The sequence below is a fragment of the Pituophis catenifer genome, unplaced genomic scaffold (genome assembly GCF_029215685.1).
Source record: "Pituophis catenifer annectens isolate HBS135680 unplaced genomic scaffold, rPitCat1.0.hap2 SCAF_1, whole genome shotgun sequence".
In the NCBI taxonomy this organism is placed as follows: Eukaryota; Metazoa; Chordata; class Lepidosauria; order Squamata; family Colubridae; genus Pituophis; species Pituophis catenifer.
The window spans coordinates 219,766,044-219,785,407 of NW_027256881.1; the positions used below are offsets into that span (position 1 = coordinate 219,766,044).

Here is a 19,364-nt window from a genome sequence, read left to right on the forward strand (position 1 = left end):
TACAACCAACCATGACAATATAATAAATATAATTTCTTTTCCACTCAGTTCAGTTCAGGGTGTATCACATTTGAAGTTAGCTATGTTGAGCTTAATTGATTGTAAATTAATTAACACTCCAAAGAAGATGACTTTTTCACGAGATAATTAAGCTTTATGATAAATTTTAAATAGAGCAGCACAAGCCCAGGCTGATTTTCTAGATGTGCCTTTTTGCTGTTTAGACTAGGTTGACAGGCTTTTTTCATGTTAGATGAATTAGATGTCTAGAAATGTCTCTTTCTTATATTTATTTTGGCTTTGCAAAATACCGTTGTTATTTTTTTTTATTTTTTTTTTTAAATTTGATTTATATGCCGCCCTTCTCCGGAGACTCAGGGCGGCTTACAGTGCGTTAAGCAATAGCCTTCATACTTTTGTATATTTATACAAAGTCAGCTTATTGCCCCCACAAACTGGGTCCTCATTTAACCTACCTTAGAAAGGATGGAAGGCTGAGTCAACCTTGAGCCTTGGCGAGATTCGAACCAGCAGTAAATTGCAGGCAGCTGTGTTAATAACAGGGTGCTTTAAACCACTGTAGTACCAAGGCTGTTATGACAGTAATATTTCACAGTCAAAAATGTTAATACTATTCATAAATTCTGCTCAGTGATAAACAAGAGATGCAATAAATCATTTTAAGTATTTGATGTTGATTGAATAAGATAAATGGCGCTTCAGGTAGTTATGACCTTACCATTTAACCTCATTGTAGCTGTTTAAAAATATTTTTTTTAAGTTAATGCAGCATTTTGGGAACTACAATGTCAGTAAAGACTAAATAATAATGATACTAAACTTTAGTACGACTACTGTGTATACGATATCTTTTTAATGAAAATCTTAATCCAAAGTATTTTGAAACTTCAAGTAATCCATGCCTCTTAGATATACATATCATTTTGCATGAATAGCTTAAGGATCTGAAGAAAATATGTCAGTACACATAACAATAGCATAAGATAAGGTATCATTTGTTCAAGAGTGATATCCTCATAAATCTTTGAAACTCAAAATTCTCCCATATCTGAACTTGAATATTTCAATATTGAACACTGTTTAAGTGTTTATGATCTATACCTTTTTTAAAAAGTAAAGAAAGTATGTTAGTATCCAATATATATTCCTGATCTAATACATTTAGAATATATTATCAGAGAACATACTATTATCAAGTAAGTTGTGCTTGGATGATATTGAGTTCCTTGAAACAATTGAGAAGTTTAAAAAAATATGAAGATTTATTAATTGGGTGCCTAAAAATAGTGGAAGTGAAGATGGTTGTTATAAAGGTAATTGTCATTAGTAAACTGAATAATTTAGAAGTGTGGTTCTTTTGTTAACCTACTCTTACATAGTTTGTTTTCCTCATTATCCCTATTTTTTTCAATTGGATTTACTTGCTTTATTGTTTTTGACTTTAATTTTTTGGTCCACTTCTACTTAATCTTTCTCTAATTCATGCCTTAAGCTACAGGGAATATTATGTATGTATGTATGTATGTATGTATGTATGTATGTATGTATGTATGTATCTGTAATATCACCAAATTAAAAATTTGTATTGAAAGAAGTATCAAGTTATCAATACAGACCAAACTCCATGTGTAAGTAACTCCATGTGCTAGAAAACCCCAAGATTTATGTCTAATGTTGGTTCTTTTCTGAGAAATCATATTTTATTGAACACATTCTGGCAGACGTGTAAGATTTTATGCTAATACAGTTTGGCCAATTCATTGGTTATATTTTGTAATGGTAATTATAGTTCAGGATAAAATAAAATTTAACAGAGAGCATTTGTTGATTTCTAATGGCATTTGATAAGAGTTTAAAGTTTAGAATCCAGATTTATATTTAAGTTCTGAGTAGACCCAGGGGTCATGTGATTTGGTCCAAGGAGAATCCAGCTGTTTTCTAAAATTTAAATTGGATGACTAGAATTTTATAGTTAGTACATTCTATATTGGGAGATTGCCCAATACTCTGTAATTAAACATTCTGATCAGTATGATACTAAATCAAAAATTAAAGAAGTTATTTTACAATCTGGATGATAATATTTATGGATATTTCTTATTCCTTGTTTTACAGGTTTTTCATTATTCTTATACAGCTTCATATGTGATATATAACATACAGACAAGGTAAGATAATGTTTGATAAATATTGCTTTGAGTACTGAATGCTACAAATGTGTCCAAGTAAAGTGTTTACTTTTTTCAAGGGAAGTTTGGGAGCTAAATCCTCCAGAAGTAGAGGACTCAGTTTTACTGTATGCAGCATGGGGTGTACAAGACCAGCAGCTGGTAAGAAAACTTTTCATGTTCATTTTACCAGCTGATCTATTTTAAAGCATTAAGAATAGGATAAAATTTATAGGAAACACATTTCTTATTTTAGGATTTGTATGCAATTATTCCTTGGTTTTGTTTTCTAAGCTGCCTTGAGTCACCATGTGCAAGTTGGTGGCAATATAAATTTTCTAAATAAATAAAATAAATAAATAATTTGTTTCATTTTTGCTCTCTGTTTATATACAGCACCTTGCCCTGTTAGGTAACAATCAACAACATTTTTAAAAGAATAAAATTCACAAGGGGAGAAGAAAATAACAATGTGCCCTTCCTGCATATCCTCATCAGGAGATGAAAGTTTATTGAAAAATCACTCACGCTAACCAGGCATCCACCACCAAAGCAACAACCCATCTTCTACAAGAGGAGCTGTGTAAGAACATTTTTCAGATTAGAACAAACACATTGCAGCAAACCAAAATAACAAATAGATGGCCTGTTCAACAACATGCAAGGGATGTGGTGGCTCAGTGGCTAAGACGCTGAGCTTGTCGATCAAAAGGTCAGCAGTTCAGCAGTTCGAATCCCTAGGGCCACATAATGGCGTGAGCTCCCGTTATTTGTCCCAGCTTCTGCCAACCTAGCAGTTCAAAAGCATGTAAAAAATGCAAGTAGAAAAATAGGGGCCACCTTTGGTGGGAAGGTAAGAGCGTTCCGTGCGCCTTTGGCATTTAGTCATGCTGGCCACATGACCACGGAGATGTCTTCGGACAGCTCTGGCTCTTCAGCTTTGAAACGCCCCCTAGAGTCAGGAATGACTAGCACATACGTGCGAGGGGAACCTTTACCTTTTACAACAACATGTAACTTTATCAAAAAGTGCCTGAGTGACCACTCAAACCATTATAGCAGTAGCTGTGAAAATAGTAACATTGCCATACATTAAAAAAAATAATAAAAAAACCAAAGACTATTACTACCACATGGCATTATTGTAGCACACAAACCAACTAAAGCTCACTAAATCATCTTAAGTAAATCAAGACACAGTAACCTAAGAAGAGAAACATGAGTCATCTACAACATCTATTGTAAAGACTGTAACAGCCACTATGTAGGATAGCAGGGAGAAGATTAGCAGCATGCATTCATCAATATCAACTACCAGTAGCAGTCAGAAAATATATTAAAAATGTCTTAATGTCACAATAGATGAACAGAGTTAACCATAGTTAACCTAGTTAACCATAGTTTCAGCTAGGAAACTGTGAGAATCTTAGACCAAGCTAAATTCAAAATCACTAAGGAATTCCTGGAAGCTTGCCATTCATTCATCAACTGGCACATAGAAATAAGCAACATTTACACATCATTCAAAAGAGATTTAAAAAATCCTTCTCACCAATAATCAACACCCAGGTAAGTACTGATTACCAGGATTAACATCAGACAAACAAGCAATACATAACAGTCTAATCAAGGAGAAAACAACACCCTGACCAACACTAACAGGGCATCTACTGTATAGAAACTTAGAGCAAGCTCCACTCTATCTTAGAACTGAAGATATTACCTAGTCTGGTAATGAAATGTCTGTGATCAAATATCCAAGTTCAGAGAGCACCAAGGAATCCAGAGTTCAATTATGAGTGACGTACTGTGTACCATGATGATATTTGAGTTAAAGGCCATGTGTATGTTGATAATATCACACTTCAAATGGTCTGACAATCTTTCCCATAATTTCACAGAAATAACATAAGAACAAGATGAATTAATGGATCAGGATCATTTTCTGAAACTGACTTCTTGTTAAGAACTGGAATTTCACTTAAATGGTACTTCCAAAGCCCATTTCTGCCAGTCAATCCAGAAAAATACCATAACTAGTGGTATCAAATGTTTCTGAGAATTCCTGCATAAACAATAAGGCATATATTTTATTTTTTAAAAAAAAAACCATAAAGACAAAACAAATATAAATGCATAGCTTTTACATATAAGAGGAATTCAGTCTTGAAATTAAGGTTCTTGATACTTAACACTTTGAAAATATGTATGATTCATTGTACTGTTTGGTCGTAATATGGTAACAGAGTATGTATACAAGTTCTTCTATGGCAGAAAATTCTGTTAAAGTACATGAAATCAAATATTTTAAGGATATGTTGATTCATCTGTTGTTAATCAAATTGGCATGGGCACTTAAATGCTACAGGTAAGAATACAGCTCGCTAAATAGGAACAAAAAAGCAAAGCTGAAGTGAGAAGTAATTGCATCCATCTGGAACATGACTTGTAATTTTTGAATAATTAACTATACCAATTTGTCAATATATTCCTGCACAACAACAAAATGCCAGGCAAGAAATACTAGAATTATACACAGAGCAAAGCTGTACGCGGTTTACCAAAAAGGCAAAATAGGTATAAATGCTTCAAAATGTGTATGCTCGATAAGTTTGAATGTTTATTTCCCTGTCAAGGTCAAGGTCGGACCTTAACCTTGACCTCCAATCGTTCAGCTTGGAGGCTAAAGACGCAGCATGGCCTTCTCCAATTCGAAGAGACACTTGTTCGGCAGGCTGAGGCAAAGAGGCAGTCCCGGAACCAGCGAAATCTGGCGGCTGTGCAAGAGACAGAATGTATCTGCCCTCAGTGTGGAAGGGACTGCCACTCTCAAATTGGCCTTTTTAGTCACACTAGATGCTGTTTTAGGACCTCTTTCCAGAGCGTGATACCATAGTCTCTTGAGACTGAAGGATGCCAATGAATTATTTCCCTGTGCAAAATGAATTGGCTACAACACAGTCACAAGCATGTGTTGTTGTTGTTGTTGTTGTTGTTGTTGTTGCTGCTGCTGTTGTTGTTATCCAGTCAATTGTATATGAGACACATTTTAAAAAGTTCAGTTCTGAGTTTCATGTTTAATAAATGAGATAATAATAATAATTCCATTCTTAATGGATAGTTAGTATTTATTCTAGCTTCTTCTTTCTAGCATGTACCTTTTAAAAAACAATAGAAATATTCTTCAATAAAGGAATATTAGAAACAAGGAATGTTTTAATAAATGGTCATATATGGAATGCTAAGCTCATATTTTCAATGTTAAAAATCAGTAGAAGTGGTTTCCCTAGTTGTAATAAAAATTAATAATTTGTGAGGATGTAATGGACCATATTTCCAGTACTTTGCATTCATTTTGGTTAGTTGATTAGTGATAACTTATCATATCTTAATGTCATAATGTGTCATGAAGAAATAATTGATTGAACAATACAGACAATTAGCTTTTACACACATACTTCATTGAAAATTGGAGTTTGGCATAGAGCAATCTGTATTATTCAGTCCCTCATTTGTGCTGCAAAATGTATTATCACATTATTAATTAAGGAAGTTTTCATCTAATTATCAGCATAATAGATATGAATATCATACTTCATAGTCATTAATATTTGTATGACACTTCTGATGCATACCTACATAGATTATTATCTATGTACAAAAAAACCCCAATAAACTAAATACAGGAATTCCATTTCTTTACAAACAGGTGTAAAAACAAAATATTGTTCCAGTGACTTATTGGCAAAAAGAAAACAATATTTAATGTGTATGCTGCAAGATTGTACATCTTATATGTCGGAAGATGTAGGAAAGTTATTCCAATTTTGAACATAAAAATTATCCTTCCTTCTTACTATATGTTGAACAATTTATGTGAAATTTAAAACAGTAGATCTGTCCTTCTGTAAAAATCAGATCAAATTACAAACCTACTAAGACCAACATGTTTATACTTCTAATTGTTAGCAAGACAGACTAATTACAACAATGATTAGAACTCTAATTAGATGCTTTAATCATTGGCATCTGAAAGAGAGGGATTGGGTGGGTAAATGGCAAAACATATATCATCACATCATAACACAAGGCACATATGTTACATACTTCTGTGAAACATCACAATACATCTACAAAAGGTCAAGATTTGTATCATGACATCATAACACAAGTTTTTGCTCATCATGGCCTGTATCAGTGTATCAAACACCTTTACGCTAGAGCATGGCTGTCAAGCACTCAGCCTGCAGGCCAGATGCGTCATGTTCTGGCCACGCCCACGCCCAGTTTAGTGAAGGGGGAAAAGTCCCGATATGTCACATGACGCCACTGTGATGATGCGAGTTTGATCCTCAAGGCTAGAGGAAGGATGAAGAAGGGGTGTGAATAAAATAAAATACCTCTCCTTATCAGGGCAGTTTGTATGTATGTATCTATATATATATATATAAGCGCAAAAACTATTCACACTGTAATCACGAAATCTCCAGAATCATAAAGCCTACAAACTTGAAATTTGCCACGTGTGTTCCTCTTGGCTTCTAGGTGCTCACTAAGAAAGGATTTTTCGAAATGACCATCAGAGCATTAGTATTTCCTATATTATGATTAACATGGTCTGATGCTAAAGAGTTCTACTCCCCCTCCCCACCTGAAAAGAAATCTGTTCCAAATGCAAAACACAAGCAGAGGACAGGAGTTTCACTTTCAGTTTTACTTTCATAGCAAACAGGGGATAGGATAGGGGAGGCTTCTGTGCAGCAAGGCTGAGGGAGAGAAGGGGGTAGATTAGGGGAGGCTTAAGTGGGGCAAGGCTGAGGGAGAAAAAGGGGTAGGTTAGGGGAGGCTTCTGTGGGGCAAGGCTGAGGGAGAGAAGGGGATAGGATAGGATAGAGGTTTCTGTGGGGCAAGGCTGGGGGAGAGATGGGGATAGGATAGGAGAGGCTTCTGTGGGGCAAGACTGAGGGAGAGAAGGGGGTAGGATAGGGGAGGCTTCTGTGGGGCAAGGCTGAGGGAGAGAAGGGGGTAGGTTAGGGGAGGCTTCTGTGCGGCAAGCCTGAGGGAGAGAAGGGGGTAGGTTAGGGGAGGCTTCAGTGGGGCAAGGCTGAGGGAGAGAAAGGGGTAAGTTAGGGGAGGCTTCTGTGGGGCAAGGCTGAGGGAGAGGAGGGGATAGGATGGGGAGGCTTCTGTGGGGCAAGGCTGAGGGAGAGAAGGGGATAGGATAGGATAGAGGTTTCTGTGGGGCAAGGCTGAGGGAGAGAAGGGGGTAGGATAGGAGAGGCTTCTGTGGGGCAAGGCTGGGGGAGAGATGGGGATAGGATAGGAGAGGCTTCTGTGGGGCAAGGCTGAGGGAGAGAAGGGAATAGGATAGGAGATGTTTCTGTGGGGCAAGGTTGAGGGAGAGACAGGGAGAGGAGAGGCCGATCGTAACTACTCATTAATTTTCAAGCTGTAAGTGTCGATTTATCAAGCCCGATCATATAGTTTCGTAGCGAAGCACGGGTATCCAGCTAGTGTATGTATGTATGTATGTATGTAAGTATGTATAATAATTCTCTCTTCATCCCTATGGTAGAAGACTCTCAATCTCAGGTCCTCTACCAGAGGCCTTGAATTTGAGGGTTCTGCGAAGGATCTTAGTTGTCCCTAGCACTGCACTCTTCTGGACAGAGAGATCTGATGTAGCTCCTGGTCTGTGTTGGAGCTGCTCTCCCAGCTTAGGAGTCACAGCCCTAAGTGTTCCTAGTACTACTCTGGGACCACTTTGGCTTTTATTTTCCACATCCTTTCCAGTTCCTCCATCAGACCCTGATACTTGTGCAGCTTCTTTTACTCCTTCCTGATCTCAATGGAGATTTTCAGTCATCCAGGTAATCGTTGCCCGAACTTTTTTCAAGAGGCAACTGGATTTTCTGGTTTTACTTTGAAGACGTTTCTCTTCTTATCCAGAGATGACCACTGGTTTGAAAGAGGGTTCAAAGAGGCCATCTCTGTCAAAATTAAACAGCCCTCTCTCAACAGAGGGAGAGGGATACAACATCATCTATCTCCAGTCTACAACACAGTCCTTTCAGCAGTTCCAAGAAGGCTCCGCTCCCATTTGCACCACTCAGGTGACCATGAATGAAATAGATAAACCTCCAGGTGGCCTCAATGACTCTCTAAAAATAATGCAAATGACCAGCTGTCTGCAAGGAGTATAAATCCTTCCATTTCCCACCATCCAGTCAGAGCTGAAGAAGCTTCTTGGATGAGAAGCAAAACATCTTCAAAGAAAAACCAGAAAGTCCACTTGCCTCTTGAAAAGCATCTTTGGGACACTCCTTCCTGATTTTGCTGTTACTTGGCACCACTACATCTACCACCACTGTCTGCATGTGTATTTATGTATATATATATATATATATGTACATACAATACACACACACACACACACACACTCGTAGTCCTTGACTTACAACAGTTCATTTAGTGACTGTTCAAAGTTACAACGTAAGTGACTTATGACCATTTTTCATACTTGCAACCATTGGAACATCCCCATGGTCACATTCAGATGCTTGGCAAGTGGTTCATATTTACGACGGTTTCAGTGTCCTGGGATCATGTGATCAGCTTTTGAAACCTGACAAGCAAATTCAATGGGGAAATCCAGATTCACTTAACAACCGTTTTGCTAACTTAACAAATGCAATGATTCACTTAACAACTGTGGCAAGAAAAGACGTAAAATGGGGCAAATTCACTTAACAAATGTTTCACTTGGTAACATAAATTTTGGGCTCAATTGTGGTCGTAACATAAGGACTACCTGTATATATTATATGTTTCTGCACCTGTGGGCTGAGATGTCTTTTCTCTGACCATTGGCCAGGTTGCAGCTCTTTTCTTCTCTCTCAAGATATTCCCACAAACCATTACAGTCCCAGACATCCTGTTTCTTGCCTTGATATACAGCAAAACCTTGATTTAACAAATATAGAAGGGTAGAAAAGCTATCCAGGAAAACTTATATCCATTGTTGTTACTTTGCTCCAACAATGAATAGGAAAGGGTGATGATCTCTGATTGTTCTTGTTGTACCCTTCCTACATATACAACCAGTGATATTCCTTTTTTTTTATTTTTCATGGTCTGGTTAATAAAAAGTGTTACCTTCTGGCAAAAAAGAATCCCAATGCATCTCAATTCAGTGACCCCTAAAATGCCAAGCTTTATGACTTGTATCTCAGTGAATGCTTGTAAATTGAATATAGAAGGGATATTATTTCTCTGTCCCTTTGCATACCATGAAAAGCTGTTCAGAAGAGTTGGAAATCATCAGAACGGGATAGCATAGCAGCATGTAGAATGCCACATAGAAGAGAGGAAGTTGGACCCAATTCAGTGGATATCTCCTGAAAGCTTCCATTTCCATTTTCCTTTTAGCAATTCAGCTGAAATTGTTTTCATATTTCAGCTCTCCGTTCCATGTCACACTAGAAGATTGATGAATCTTCTATGAATAGATGGGAAAGGCTTGGGGATGGGTTGGATGCAGTTCTGTACAATGGAGAAGGGGTGTAGGGAATTGCTTTACAGAAAGAAAGAGCAAGCGCTGGCAGCAGAATTGAGTGATAACTAACTAGGGAACTGGGTTCAAGAGGAACCCCAAGGATTACAGCTGTTTTATCCGGAACAAAAATGAAAACGATTTCAAAAATAATGTTTAAATATATTCATAAAAGTCAAACACTTTTATTAAAAAAAAAAAACTTTTGAATATGCATTGAACCTGGCTTTGGCAGAATTGTAGAAACATAACTAGGAATGAAAAAAATTAAACATTATTGTTGGCCATGTACTAACCTTGGAGTTCTTGTCACTTGGGCTATTAAATTTGGGAAAGAAAAAAAAAACTCTTTCCATGGGGTGTGATTTTTGAATGTTAATATCACAATTCAGCGCATGTTCGCTAACACCATTCAATTTTCAAAACAATTTTTAAGTAGTAAACAAACTGTGGCAATGTTTGAATGTTGTGTAATATTTCAAGTTACATTAGAAGATGCTTAGAGATTTTCACGCCATGGAACCTTTTTTTCCCGCCACTTAGTCCCATAGAATCCATTCAGAGTCCTCGAAGAATCACATTTTAAAAAACCTTATGGATATCCTTTGAATCTTCTCTCTTTTAAGAATCCACCCCAACTACTCAACAAGCACAAGCTCTAATATTGAAGGAACTATGTTTCAAAAATATTCTGCTAGGTAGTTGGAGCCATACAAAACAAAAAGATAAGAGCATATATTCTTGCTTTCTTTCAATTCAAATTGCAATACAAACTAAATGATAAATTTCACTTCCTTTATATTGCAACACGATGGAGAACAATAAGGACAATAAGCAAAAATAAATTACACAGTCTGTTAGAAAACTATAAAATGTACCTTATCTTTATTTAGTCATTCTAATTTGCATATTGGAAATCTTCCTTCTCTTCCTTTTCTTCATCCTTTGTGTGTCTGTATAAACTATGAACAAAGCTGGATTTTTTTCTCCCTTAAAAATAAGCAACCTGGATCTATATAATAAAGGAAATGAATCAGTATATAAAAAAACTTCCTGATTTATTCCTGACATGTTATCTTATATCCCACCATTTTCAAAATATTCAGACCCTGGGGGCAATTCATAATTTTTTGCCCTACATCGTGGCCTGAGCTTTTCTCCAATTGTATTCCTGCATACTATTGGGGAATAACCAATAATAGCTCTGCATTTTACTTCCTCACAACTTCATTTGCTACACCAGTTCCTTTCCCTCCTAAACCAGTAGCTAGTAACTCATGAAGGCATCTCAAGAAATGAAAGGCAATGTATGCAATTATATAATGATAGCATTGTTCATTTTTAAAGTACACTATGATTCTGAAACAGATTAGGGTCTGCAGTCTGTACAGGATTTGCTCTTTTTTCCATGTTCTAAGTGGACACTGAATAGTTTGAAGCCAACCATTTGATAATGATACCTGGTGGCCTTCAACGATTGAAAACAGTCCAGAATAATTGAACTGAGCAGTGCAATTATCACAAATTAAGGCAAATATACATCCCAGGATAATGTTGCAAGTTGAAGCCTGTGAAATGGCCCCCTTGTCATTAACAAGAGTGCCGATTTACCACCAGCTTATCAAGTACTTAGGAGCCGAGGGCTTGGCAGCACAAGGAAACAACTGCCATTCGCCAGCCATAACATACTAATTAGCCAATAGGAAGGCATCACATAAATACAACTTGCAGAATAGCCCAAATATTCCAGTAGAGAGAAGTTCCCTGAAGATGAGCTCCAGCATGAGCCTGAAAGCTCAGAAGAATACATCTCTGGTCCCAGTGTCTGACCCAGATTTGATCTTGCAATTCAATTATCCTCCAAATGACCAAAACAGATTTTTTTAAAAGTCAACTGTGCCCCCAAAGCTAACACAAGTTCTGGAAATCCCCTCCACAAAAAAGAAAAAAAAACGTATTTCTAACATTATCTATAATTTTAGTATATACTATGTAGATTTGCCTGTCATTAACCAATACACATAGACAAGTAATAGTTACAAAGACAAATCATCCTGCTGTTGTTTTTAAAAAGTCTCTACAAGATACTTTTTATAATAGCTTTAACCTTGTGTATAAGTTGTAGTGTTCTTTCTCTCTCTCTTTCTCACTCCCTCTCTTTCTCCTTTCCTCTCCCTCTCTCTCCCTTCCTCCCCCCTTTCTCTCTTTCTCCCTTCCTCTCCCTCCCTCCCTCTCTTTCTCCATCCCTCTCCCTCCCTTTCTCCCTTCCTCTCCCTCCCTCCCTCCCTCCTCTGTGTGTGTGTGTGTGTGTGTGTGTGTGTGTGTGTGTGTGTGTGCATGTACAGAAAGGGGGAAAGTAGAGGTTCACTTGAATCAGTCAGATCTTTATTACAGTCAAAGATCAATTAAATCAAAGGTCAATTAAAAAGCATAAAAATATATCAGAGTCTAAAAAATAATAAATATAAAATTCTAAATGATATAAGTAGATGTAAAAGAATTCTAAAAGGAGGGGTAGCTACATTAGAGGGGTATAGAGGAACATAAAGGTTAGCATGTGGCAGATTATCACAGTACAAAGCATTCTAGGATGCGAAACTAGATGCTCATTAAAAACTAGGGCACAAGTCATCCATCTGATAGTTTTAAGCACTGCTGAGCAGAACCTGGCAACATCATATGTTATAGCAGGGTTAGTATCTGAAAGGAGCAAGGAGGTATAAAATTGTCCAGTGTGCCCTGGATATTTATCCAGTAATACTGAGATGAGACTAGGTTCATTTGAGCACAGAGGATGTGAGCATCCTTAAAGAGATGGGAGGCAAGAGATCAGCACATGTTATTTGTGTAAATAGTGAAAATCAAACCTGGAACTAGGAATCGGGTACTATGAAATTTACTAGAAGAATTAAGATTGAATCCAGGGATAAATTTGCTGCCTTTCTTCCCTGGCATAATTGATTTAGAACAAATGTCAAAGTGGAGCTTGCAGAAATATTCAAATGTAATTAAAAATCAATTGAATTAACCAAAACAGTTTGTTGATGGTTACTTCCATGTATCCATTGTAGTGTAATGGTGTAGGGGTTAAGGAAGCCAGCCAAGCCATCTTGAATCAATTGCTCCTGAACCCAAACAAAGGTCAGGCTTTTTAACAAGCCAGCCAATGAACAACCCCAATGCATCACATTATGCATTTCTCGTGCTTTCTTGTGAGAACTGAGTAAGCACAGTAATACAAGCAAACACTAAAAACAACAACTTCCCATTCAGGTGATTATTTTCTCTTTCTTGTCACATTAAGAAATTTAAAGTCAGCAACAATTTTTGAAGGAATTTTGTGAAATCAATGGGTAAGCCCCTCTTACTTAAAATATTACAGTTGATTTCATCTAACTGAACTTCGAACATTTATTTCAAAAGAGGTCTTCTGCTTCACACTGTATAAAAATATAGACTAGTTCTTGAATATTTATTGCAGGGGTATCAAACTCGCGGCCCGCAGGCTGGATGCGTCACATGCTGGCCACCCCCCTTTTAGTGAAGGGGAAAAAAGTCATGATACATCATGTGATGACAACGTGACGTCATGAGTTTGACACCCCTGGTTTATTGGATTTTTATCTTTCCCTTATTACTTTATAAGTAACTCAAGGTTACTTGAGTAAGTAACTAATACTCCTCCCTCCTTCTCTTTTTCCCCACAACATCAGCCCTGTGAGGTGGGTTGAGCTGAGAGAGAGTAATTTGCCCAAGGTCATTCAGCTGGCTTTCATAACTAAGGCAGAACTAGAACTCACAGTCTCCTGCTTTCTAGGCCAACACCTTAACCACAACATCAAACTGACTCCAAATGTTGGATGATTGATTTTAATCCATCTAAGAAAGTACTCTGTAGCAGATGAGGAAAATTTTCTATATATCGCAAATAATTCAGAATATTTTGTTGATACAGCAACAGTTTTGAAGCCACCTGGGATTTGTTGTATATCAGTGTTGATGTCAATTGCTACTCCAAATCAGCAGAGGTGAACATCTGTGTGGGAGGGGGGCACATTCCTGGTTGGATTCTGATTAATATGTGGCATTATCTACCTGGATTTGTATATCCAATTAAGCATCAATTGAAATATATTAGTTCCCTAGGCTAGATGTAGTTGTAAAAATTGAAACAGTGGAACTGTTCTGTCAGATGGATAATGGCATCGCTGAAGTTGAAACAGAGCGGAGATAATATGAAGCTCTTTCCCATTTTCTTAAGCTTCTGTGTGGTGAACTTACTCCTATTGCATCTGAGCATTTTGTCCAATAAATTATGATTGACATGAGATTCTGGAAACAAAACACCTTTAATGAAACTCCTGAGCACACCTCTCCCATATTTTTCTTTTAATTAAGGATCCCCATAGTGACAATCTCTATTTCTTTAATTTACATTGCCTAGAAAATTAGCCCCTTGGAGAACGGATGTAATAATTGCTGAAATGTATTATGGGAATGTACTATACAAAGTTGATGCATTGCCAGTATTACTTGCATGTTTCAAAGATAAAGAACATAGTTCTTTGTTTGTCCCTACATTCACATTAAACTTACAGCTCTGGAATAAAGAGATGAGGTGAAGAATGGAACAGGTACTTAGTATTATAGATGAGGTTTTAAAGGAGATGAAAGGGATTTGCAATATTTCCTTCTAATTAATTTCTTCCACTGTGGATGCCTTACCTGACTGTCTAAGAAGTTATTTTTCTTTTTTCTACATGGTTGTGGGATGTTTCTCTGGCTCAAGGACTATGCCTTCCCCTCTTATAAATGGCCACCTGTGACTTAAGTACTTGAGAGACTGAGGAAGGCTTGCATTAGCTTCAACCCCCTAACAGATATACTTCACTATCTTGAAAAAAGGTTAAAGAAAGGACTGATCTCTACTTTACCAAGGCCTGAGAAAATGTAAGCAAAACTTCCTTCACCCCTGTGGCAAAATTTATCTTTTTGATTTTACTTGCTTCCCAACTTATAATTGATCATTATATCTTCGACAATTATATTTGTTAATTGTCACATCACTGTAACTAGCTTTGTGAAATAAGCTGCATTAGACAGGTCTTTTACTTTCCTGCAAATTTTAATTCTATTCAGAAATTTAATTCTATTTCAAAATCTATATTTTTGGAAATTCCAGATTTATTTTTATCCAGCTTTCTAGTCCTTATAACAATAAAAGTGAGTAGGTTCATGTCTGACTGAAAGCTTAGTAATCAAAGAAGGGTGCGCACTATACAGCTTTTCCATAGCTCCTATTTAGCTTTACCCTTCTTTTTTTTTCTAATATGAAAGGTGAAATAACATATGACAGAGGTTATCATCATAATCTAATGGTCTGATCCTGTAACGTTCCCATTGTAATGTCTGATCCTGTAATGTTCCCATTGGAAACATTAAAACAAAGCATTTTTCATTTTGCTACCTATAATCATGATGTTTTCAAAATGATGAATTTGAAGGCTTTAACATTTCATAGGAAGAAGGTATTTTTAAAATTTAAGTAAAAAATATTATTATCTCTTTCAAAACAGACCTGATGCAATTCATTATAAATATCAGGAATTACCAACTTTTTCACATCACATTACTATCATGTGACCTTTCCAGAGGCAAACATAACTTTTTTTAAAATGGATTGAATGTCACCAGATTGCCAAATCTTACAATATTTCAGTAATTGCATCCCCAGGGCAGAAAAATATCTTAAATTTTTCGGTTGTACATGTGTATGCATTTAAAAATAATGTTAGGATTCTAAGAGGTTGTTTAGGATGTTATGGGTATTATGGCACCTGTGCACCCTGTGTTATCAATTCCTGATATGTACAGATTAACAAAACCTCATTTAATGTTGTAATAGTACAGTGGCACAGCACTACAGGAAGAGAGCTTGGTAGCCCTCGACTTACAACCACAATTGAGTCCAAATTTTATGTTGATAAGCAAGACGTTTGTGAAGTGCGCTTTGTCCCATTTTTTGACTTTTCTTGCCACAGTTGTTAAATGAGTCACTGCAGTTGTAAAGTTAGTAACATGGTTGTTAAGTGAATCTGGCTTCCCCATTGACTTTGCTTGTCAGAAGGTCTCAAAAAGTGTTCACATGACACCGGGAGACTGAAACTGTCATAAATATGGGTCAGTTGCCAAGCATCTGAATTTTGATCATATGATCATGAGGATGCTGCAATGGTTGTAAGTGTGAAAAATGGTCATAAGTCACTTTTCTCAGTGCCATTGTAACTTCGAACTGTCATTAAGCAAACTAATGTAAGTCAGTGACTATTTGTACTCAGGAATATTAGTTGAACTGAATAGGACTGGGCTGTCAGACTGGTGGCCCAGATGCATCACACGCTGGCCATGGCCAGAGCCAGTTTAGCGAAGGGGAAAAAAGTTGTGATAAGTCACGTGACACTATGGTGATGATGCGAGTTTGACACCCCTGGAATAGAATATTATGGGATATTTACATCATTTTCATTAGATCATTATGCAAATAATATAAATTGCAACAGTTATTCAATTTGGTGCCTAGAAACTCCATCATGTCAGGGCCTGGAAGAATGAAGTGTTGTTGCAGTAATATATAGAAAAGAAAGGTTATTTTTTGATAACCCACAAATAATTCACATGAAAGAAAGAGCTGTAAATGGGACATTCCTTTTTCTCTTTCTTTAACTATCTTATTGTACATGTTATTGAACATGTATTCTATTCTACTTTTATTAAGAGTTTTTTTAAAAAAAAACAGTGTTTGATTGACAGCTGCTGGGTTGAAAACCCATCATTTTCTACTCATTTCTCCATCTGCATCTAGGGCATGAAACTCTTAATCATTCTTTCAAACATCAAAGAAGTCCAGGCATAGTTTGATCTGGAAAGGTAGTATGATCATTGCATATTTATATTTAGTTCCACAGGCTTATAATATTGGGTAGGATTTTATTTATTTATTTATTTATTTCATCACTTTTTGTGCATGTATTAGCAGCAGGTGAAATCATAGCAGAAAGAACTAATGAATATGCAACTAGGACATATCGAAAAACATCTTGAAAGCATACCATTATCTTAACCAGCAGTATCAAGTTAAGATGAAGGAATATATATGTATATATACCAGACTTAACAGTGAGGATATCTAGAGAATTTTATCTTCAGTTTTTAAAGTCTGTGGGGAGAAACTAGGCTCTTGCCTTAGCAAATAGCATAGCTGACCACATTTATATTTGAAATATATACCTAGGAATCCACACTGAATAATTCCAACATCAAAAAGTCTTCATTACTGTCTTACATTTGTGTCTGCTTGGCACACTGGATCTAGCACCCAGGCTCTTTTTGACTCTTGTCAAATCATTTTCCTCTCCAGTACCTACTTACTTACCCTTAAGTGAAAAGAAGAGTCAAATGTGACAGAGAAATACAACCAGCAATCTATGTCCCTCATTCTTTCTTTAATTCTTTTGACAAATGCACTATCAAGATGACATTAGACAGCAGCAGCATTGCAGTATTTACAGCACTACTGTGTTGTTTGAAATATTGTTTTCCTCCTGGTAATCTGTGAGACATTATGCCCATGAGTTTCTGCTATGTTTAGGTCATTTTGTAGGGTAGAAGAATATATGATAGATAGACATGCTTAGTAGCTCTTAACTTATACTGGAGGAAGATGGTATTGTTCATGTTTTTATTTTCCACCTTCACTCTAAAGAGGTGCTTGGCAGTGTATTAAGATATCCTCTAACATAGACTGAGATGGAACACTAAGGGCTGCAAGGACGATGATAGAAAATCACTGCCTTTGCTTCTCCCTTGACTTTATATTTATTTTAAAATTTTGTAAGTGCTTAATGCTACAACAACTCTGGGTTGCATTTAGTAAATGTAAATGTAAGCAAGAATTTTACAACCTTACCTGGTTTGTTTGGAATAAAGATTGGGCATCATCCACATATTGAGGGTATCCAAACCCAGTCCAATGGATGACCTCACCCAGCATTCTCATGCAGATGTTAAACATAAGATGGGAGTGTAGAGTCTTGAGATACTTCCCTACACTAAGGTATGATGCCTCCATTGGCTCATTCTTCTTTGTGGAAGAGCAGTATGGATTACATGTAGACAAAAATAATGGACATTGCTATTAGGACAGGGATCTCCAATCCCTGGGCCATGGTTCATTACCGGGCCATGGCCTGTTCAGAACTGGACCATGTGAGTGGCTAGCTGGCACACATGTATGCAACTTGACTTGCACAAGTATTGGGCCAGCACATGTGCAGCTCGAGTTGTGCAAACACCGGGCCAGTGTGTACGCATACAGTTCCACTTGTGTGAGCGGTGGGCCAGCATGCACGTGCATATAAGCACAGCTCAACTTATATGACTGAGAGCTGGCGTGCATGCAACTCAATTTGGATGAGCAGTACATATGCGCACACACGCACATCTAGATTTGTGTGAGTGGCAAGCTAGCATGCACGGTTATTAAAGGAATCTTGCTTCCCCATTAACTTTGCTTGTCAAAAAGTTGCAAAAGGTGATCACATGACCACAGGACACTGCAACTGCTATAAATATGAATCACTTGTCAAGGGCCTGAATTTTAATCACATGACCATGTGAATGCTGCAATGGTCATAAGTGTGAAAAACAGTCATAAGTCACTTTTTTCACTGTTGTTGTAACTTTGAACAGTCACTAAAGGAACTGTTATAAATTGAGGACTACCTGTACTGTATATAAGATGATCTTATACACACATACACACATTCACACATACACACATGAGAAAACACATGTTGTGTTCAAACATATTTTATATTATCTGTTAGCCTAGAACATTAAATTTGAGTTGTTAAACCAGCGTGCAAATTATCACAAAAACTAGTGATCCTTGTAACGTACAATGAATAATCCATTATCTCTGATGTATTATACTGTTTTCACTCATGTAACCAGACTAATGGGCCATGTTTAAAGTATGAAACATTAATTAAAGCACCTTTTCATTCCCTTAGAAAACAGAAATTCCATCTAAATTAATAATTTTCAAATACAGAACTCTTAATTAATTTAAGCTCTATTAACTGTAGAATCAGCTTGTTCACAGGTTGCATTTAATTATTCTCTTTACAAGCAAGGCCAATGAAAAGTCATTCTGCTGCTTGAGGCAAAAGTTAAGAAGAACTTCTTTCCATGTAACAAAATCAACTGGTTAGCATTTGAATGGTATTTTAGTATTGGTAGCAGGATTGGTTCCTTCATAACTAAGATCAACAGGTTAGTTTGAAAATATACAAGTACACATACATTTGTTCTCAAAAGGAGAAAGGAGCTTAGTTGCTACTACTGCCCCAAGATGGCACCTTACTTCATTGTTTTTTTCAGCAAAAGTGTCTTCTATCAATCTTCTGCTTGCTTAGACTAGAGGACTTGGGAAGAGACTCAAAGCAGCTGCATAAAATCTTCTGAGATGCAATTCAAGAACTGAATGATTTACTAAAATGGTTTTCGCTCATCCTGTTACTTGGCTTTGAAATAGGTAGATTGTAACATGAATGATAGCAATT

At 36.8% G+C, this 19,364-nt stretch overlaps 1 protein-coding gene across 4 annotated transcripts in view; it reads left to right on the top strand.

Moving 5' to 3' along the window:
• DPP10 (dipeptidyl peptidase like 10) overlaps positions 1 to 19,364 on the top strand; it is a 201,389-nt gene that overhangs the window by 100,099 nt on the left and 81,926 nt on the right. For 3 of the 4 annotated variants that reach the window (XM_070957037.1, XM_070957039.1, XM_070957040.1), the window contains 2 exons: positions 2,137 to 2,189; positions 2,270 to 2,351. In XM_070957037.1, coding sequence (XP_070813138.1) covers positions 2,137 to 2,189; positions 2,270 to 2,351 — 135 coding nt within the window. Of the gene's footprint in view, positions 1 to 1,135; positions 1,144 to 2,136; positions 2,190 to 2,269; positions 2,352 to 19,364 lie in introns of all 4 variants that reach the window. The other variant, XM_070957038.1, reaches the window with a different exon arrangement.